At 41.8% G+C, this 6,938-nt stretch overlaps 1 protein-coding gene across 1 annotated transcript in view; it reads right to left on the reverse strand.

The window, feature by feature from the left end:
* RYR3 (ryanodine receptor 3) overlaps nucleotides 1-6,938 on the reverse strand; it is a 400,958-nt gene that overhangs the window by 246,703 nt on the left and 147,317 nt on the right. Inside the window, exon 19 of the mRNA XM_011932727.1 lies at nucleotides 2,058-2,274. Coding sequence (XP_011788117.1) covers nucleotides 2,058-2,274 — 217 coding nt within the window. The remainder of the gene's footprint in view (nucleotides 1-2,057; nucleotides 2,275-6,938) is intronic.

Genomic DNA, 6,938 nt, shown 5'->3' on the forward strand with positions numbered 1-6,938 from the left:
AGACAGGAGTCACACTCATGCTTCTACTCTCTGTCTGCTTGGGCAACAGCAGCCCTGTATCCATGGAGAAGCTCCTTCAGGCCTTGGCCTTCAAGCTTCTTGTCTATGAAGGAGTCCAGAAATGCCACAGTGGCATAAGGATTATTTTGAGCTGAAGACTTTGAAAAACAAATGACACAGGATGGGGCTTTTTCTGGACTCCTCTTATCTGCCTAAAAAAAGAACCCCCCCAAAGAATTCAACAATTTTTTTCCCAGGGGAAATTGTCACCTACCACCAAAGAAAGGTCATCATCACACCTAAACACACTCTGTTACAGAACTATCGTATCTCCTATCTGTTCTCCTTAGGAATCATTTATCTTTCCCCAAAGACATTTATTTTCCCAGAAGTGCCCTTCTCTTTTCCCTATTAAGATGGTATATAAGCTCCAAATTCTGACTTCCTCCCTGAGCCACATTTCTTCGTGAACTCCATACCAGGTGATTAAAATTTTTTTTTCTCTCTAATCTGTCCATATCAGTTTAATTCACAGGACCCCAAAAACAGAACCTAGGAGGGTAGAAAAAATTTTTTTCCTCCCTGACATCTAGAATACACAGAACGCAGATGATCTAATTCTTAGAGTCACCTGTAGTTCACAACCCCCTCTCAATTTCCTATCAACATTCTTATTTCTCATCAAGGTACTCTGTGAAGCAGGCAGAGAAATACTGAAATGCTATAGAAAGTGATATAGCTTGGCTCTGTGACCCCATCCAAATCTCATCTTGAATTGTAATTCCCACGTGTCGGGGGAAGGGCCTGGTGGGAAATGATCTGATCATAGGGGCAGCCTTCCCCCTTGCTGTCCAATAGAGTTCTCATAAGATCTGACGGCTTAAAAGTGTGGCACTTCCCCCTTTGTTCTCTCTCTCCTGCTGCCTTGTGAAGAGGTGCTTGCTTCTCCTTCACCTTCTGCCATGATTTTAAGTTTCCTGAGGCCTCCTCAGCCATGCATAACTATGAGCCAACTAAACCTCTTTTCTTTATAAATTACCCAGTCTTAGGTAGTTCTTTATAGCAGTATGAAAATAGACTAATACATAGTCATTAGCCACAGGAGGTGAGAAGCAAACTCATGAACACATACACATAGATGAATATAATAGGGTCATATGAATATTATGGGGGAAATGCATGCTAGAGAAAGCCTGTAGGCTAAAAGAGCTACATTGTGCAAATTATTAACCCCAAGTGCCTTAGAGGCATGGTCTCTTTTCATTTATTTTCTGTAACATCTAGAATAGTGATTCAAATAGCCCTGCTGTATATAAAATGCTGAAAGCTCTCGCATGCCCCTTGTAACACCATGTGATGTGTCTCTCTCAAAACACAGACCCTGGAGGGGAAAGAAAATATCCATTTATCAGCACTTTCAAAGCCCTCCATGCCATTCCCTGTTTCTCTCCCTTTTATTTTCCAACTCTTCTCCTACATGCTCCTCCCTCTTCCAAGAGCTCAGCCATATGAGAACATGCATTGCCACCTGTCTATCCTTCTACTTTGTGTTTTTACTTCTAGGCCCTTATTTATCCCATTTCTTTTATATCACCCCTGGAGACCCTCCCCCATTAAAGCTTATTAAAGGCTCTAACTGAATTCCACCCTTACCACACAGACTTCTAGAAACATTCTAGCCTAAAGGATTTCTCTAGCATTTACTGGTGCATACTGTTCATTTTGCATTTATTACATGTGGCCTTTTAAAAAAATCATACATTTGCTTCTTACATCTTTAACTTGGTTGAGAATTCCCAGAGAATACATCAATATTTCTGTCTATCCTTCACAGAATATAACACACATAGCAGGTGTTCACCATGTTCACTGACTGAGAAATCCTTAAAGACCCAATCGACGCACATGGTGAAAATGTGGAGAGTAATAGTTGTTCACATTACACAACAATTATGGAACATGTATATTAAGAAAGGTTCAAAGACAAGAAAGAAAGAAGTATTTAATTCTATGGCTTCATCTGTATCCGCTGTCTTTTGCTGGCAATTTGAACCTACCTGACTGGTGTCTATGGGGCATGGGATGAAAGAGGCTTGGGAGAGGAACTGGGTGGTACCCAAGAGATCTCTAACGCCATCAGCATCACGTTTATATTCTTTGACAGGCTCCAATCTCATCTTCTCTTTTGGAAGTAAGGCTTCATAGCAAGGGGCATAGCCAGAGGGAGGCAGGAACTTAAACTCTCCATGACGTCCACCCATCAGGAAACGTACTCTGTCATTTGAAGACAGCAGAAATACAGAGGTTAAAAAAAATGCAGCCCAAATAAGTGAAAATTAAAGATCGATCCCTGCCTCCCACCCTCAACATAATTTTGTTGAGAAGTGAATGACTTCAGATTAACCACGGCAAACATCCTCCAGTAGGTACCAAAACAGCAGAGGGGTAAGTGAGCATCAAGGCATGATCCTCAGCTGACCTATCATGGCTAAGTCCCTAAACATTTATATACATAAACCATTAGGTTTTTAGAACCAAGTTTATCTGTACTCTAATAGGTAAATAATTACTATAGATATTACTGCAGTATTGAAAAGCGTAACAGTGATAATGATGAGATTATTCTCTGTAAAGATCATATCGAAATTACAATATGATAACTTCAACTCTTCTTGAGGGAAATTATCCACACATCGGTTCAAGAAAGCACGATGTAACTATATGGAGAAAGTAGTAAAATCTTATTTTAATATTCAAGGGAAAGACTAAGTAACATCAGAGTATTAATCACAAATGGTTCATGGCTGGCAAGGTTACTTAAAAATGTTACACTGTGGAGGCCACATTTCCCTGAAGCAGCCATATCGGGGTGGCTGTGAGGAGGCAGCCATGGCTGTGTGGGGACAGATGGGCATCAAGCATTTGCTCACTGGGATGCCAGTGTCTTTCTTAGTATCATCCCCCTGATAGTACCCAATCCTGACACCCTGGCCCACCTCCTGCAGTGCTCACTGGCACTTCCCAACAAAGTGGGGAATGACACTAAAGGTCTGACAGCAACAGCAGGCAGGCTCTGATTACCACCACGCAGAAGTCTTTCAATATCGTAATTCAGCATTCTGGCTGAAAGTCAGCCTCATATACATGGTTTAGGTTAGGGTTAGACTGGACCCTAAAGTTCCCCACGCAAAAAGAAAAAGGTGAAAGTAAGCGATTTCAAAATGTTACTTCATATGATCCCAGGTTTATAATCAGAAATAGAGCTTTCACAAGTCAACTGCAACCACATTAAATTGATGAGGAAATACAACCAGTTTTCTATAATTAAAACACGGCAAGACATGGCACTCTGGAGGTTCAACAGTAATTGAACACTGGAAAAATGTCAATATATATGCAGTGTTTACGTACAACATTCATTCCCCTCCCCTTCTCCATTTAACATATCTTTACTGAGCCCATACAATTAGCACTTGCTTTTGTACTGGGATTCAGCAATGAGCCAGGTATACGGCATCCCTGGTGTCACAAAGCAGGTATTCTAGCAGACAAATAGGCGTAATTACTGATTGGGAGACATCTGATGGGGTTTTAAAAAGGGAGATGTGAATTCACTCAGGTAAGGGGTTGGCTGTTGGCATCAAGGAAGGCCTCTCTGACATGTGAGCTAACTCTGAGGGGTAAGGAAAAACCAGTGAGCTCAAGATCTGGAGGAGGAGCATTTCAGGCAGAGGAACAAGTGCAAAGGCTCTGAGGTGCAGAAGACCTTGGGTGGATCCGATAACAGGAAGGAAGGTGGTGTGGGTGAGAACACCATGAGCCCGAGTGGTCGGGCTGTATCAGGCAGGGTCCGTGAGCCCTGGCAAGGAGGTAGGATTTTATTCCAAGTGGAAAGCTGCTGATGGGTTTTAATGTAAGGAAATATAAGATTCTCCTAGCTGCCCTATGCAGATAGATCTGGGGACCAATGGGGAGGCTCCTGAAATAGTCACAGGGAGATAATGGTGGGTTGGACCGAGGTGATCCAAGCAGCCATACCCAGTTTTGTTTTGGAATTAGGCTTGTTCAGAATTGCTCATGAACTGAGTGTATGAGTGGAGGGGGATGAGGTATATGGAGAAAAGTTATGATTTGGCAAAACGTTCACAACAGGATACTTTCCAATGGGCCTCACTTCCTTTCACTGGAACATTTTGGTAGGGCAGCCTTGCAAGATATTCTCAGTGTTGGCTGCCTAATTGTGATGGTGGAAACCTAATTGTGAAACTGGAAAACAAAGCCTCTTTTAAGTAAAGAGATGCTAAGGTTTTCTTCCTTCCCAATAAGAACACTTTATCTGAAAAGCATTTTATAAAATGCTGTTTTAAAATTAATTATAGAAATCATACGAAACCTCCCAGTTTCCTATTTTAAGGTACTCAATAATAATGACATAGAGTTAGAATCACAACTGTCCCTTGTGAATGTTCCTACATTAAGTGTTATGTAATAGGGCACGATCTATGTGTATTAAGAATGTGAACAACGAAATTAAAACAAAATTGAGTCATTAGCCTGAAGTATTACTAATTTAGTGAACCTCAGGAAATAATGACTAAATCTTAACATTATTTGTTGAGAACTTCCCAATTCAATTGCAACATAACAGATTGTGTTACTGACATATGGAAACCATGGGATAAAATTGGATCTTTCTGGGCAAAGGATTGGTGTGGGAAATTTTCTGCCTCTCTCTTCTCATTGAGCATCTTTCCTGGGAGCAGCTGAATGCCACTAGTAGCTTGTACAGCAAGTAAGCGTATTCCATTACTCACTAGCATATGGATTCCAAGAACAAGTAAATCGTCTCTTATGAGGATTTCTAGAGGAATTTAATTATTCATGAGCTCTCTTGCTAATTGTTGAGTTTCAAAATTTATCTTAGGTTTTAAAATCTGCTGGATAAGATAACAAATCAAGAAAGGTAGAGTTTCAGGTAGCATTTAATGAGAACAATGCTTAGTTTTTATATTCAGTGATTAAAAGCAGACTGATCATTTGGTTATAAATCTGAATCTTACATCCTCTAATGGCCACATAAACTGTAAAATAAATTAACACAGGCAGGCATCAGTGTTTACTGCATACTGGAGCTTTGGTCTTCAAACATCACTGTGCTGTGCTTCAGTAGGTAGAAGAAAAGGTCCTGGATTGCTTCAGAAGTCCTGCAGATGAGAATCCCTGTGCCCTCAGCAGGCAGACTGAACAGACTATGGTCCCAGGCACACCCACCACCTGTGGCTCCTCCCCTCCCTGCCTGTGAACAAACTGCCCAGAGTCTGTGAGAAGGGATCCAACAAACCGCCACCAATATTGAAGGTCCCCCTCATAACCTGCCCTACTAGATCCAGACTGATGAGCTCAAAGGTAATAACTAGGGAGATAAAATTTAGGTTTGAAGGGAACAACCAAAGAAGGAAACAAAGTATCTGGAGCTCGCTTCAATTATCTGAGTATATGAAAGTGGGCTCCCCTCTGTCTCAGAGTTTTGGTTCAGGTCCCAAAGTTAGATGTACGAATCCATAATTCATCGGATGCTAAATATTTTACATTCTAAAGTGAAGCACCGAGTCAACTATATAGGATATACAAAAACAAAAAACAAAAAACTGTGAAACCAATTCTAACAGCCACGGCCTATCCCACACCTCTAGAGAAAGGAAAGAATTCCCTTGGAGAGAACGTTCAGGGAGAAAGGGAGAAGTGTTCTCCCCTTTTGGAAGCCAAATGATTAGGGCTTCAAGAAACCATGTAGAAGCTTGACAAGTGTCCTCAGGAGTTTACTGAGGGACACATTTTCCTGCTGACAGAGCCGACAGCGTGAGAAAGGGCTGCCAAGGACTGTGCTCCCTAGAAGGCTGTTGAAGGACTCCATGAACGAGCCTACTGTCTGCCATCTTAAAAAGGGATTTCCCAGAAAGGCAAATCTCTGAGGAGAGATCAGAAACCCAGGGGCTGGGGGACGCGGGAAAGGGGATCTGGAGGGAGGTTTAGGGTCAGCCAGAGGGAGCAGCCAACAGAAGCGGTAAGGCTTATGTCAAAAGAACTGTGGTCAGAAGTTCCCAGCCTGAGGCTAAGAAAACCACAAACGGGTCCCAGGAAAGAAAGAGGCAGCAACTGTACAACTGCTACACAAAGACTCAATGCTACCTGACAATAGCACTGACTCCATCAGACACGCTTCTTCTCCGGTCTTCTCTCCCTGCGGCTCAACTCTAGAGGGGTCTGCAATAAGAGCTGGCCCATCAGGGAGGGGCAGACCAATGTGGAGAAGTAACTGCCTCATACCGCAGGCCCAAGCTGGGGGAGGGCTCAAGCTGTAAACTGGACACAAATTTTGATTTTAGATTCAAATAGACAGAACTTTCAAATGACTGACAAGATTGTTCTTGTTCCTAAAAGTAGCAATAAAAGCTACAGGACCTACCCACGAACTTACCCAGGGCCAGAAGTCCAGAGCACGGAGTTATAGGGGTAGAAGAAACAATCAAGTTAAATCTACCCAGTCCACTTCTCTCAGTCAGCAGGTTACCTGGCACTTAATGTTTACCTTTTAAATCCTTTGCCTCATTCAGAAACGAGAAATGTCCAATCGGAATGTGAATCTCCCCTCTCTACATGTTTTCCTCTCTGACTCCTTGAGTGCCATGGGCTCACCCAGCATCCCCAAAATGTTAAATTTAAAATAAAAAAGAGAATTTAAGAATTGATTTCATTACAATTAGTTCCTCTTTATTCTCAGATTTTTCTCTACATTAATGGATTTTAAAAATCAAATTCATTAATCAATTGAATCCTTTCCACTACAGCTCTTGTGTCATTTTCTGGGGTTCTTCCCGTAACTCAGATGTTCCATCAGCTCTCAAAGATTTTTTCCTTCTTAAAGTGTTTACAGTAAG

This window comes from Colobus angolensis, unplaced genomic scaffold (assembly GCF_000951035.1).
Source record: "Colobus angolensis palliatus isolate OR3802 unplaced genomic scaffold, Cang.pa_1.0 Scaffold97, whole genome shotgun sequence".
Taxonomy (NCBI): Eukaryota; Metazoa; Chordata; class Mammalia; order Primates; family Cercopithecidae; genus Colobus; species Colobus angolensis.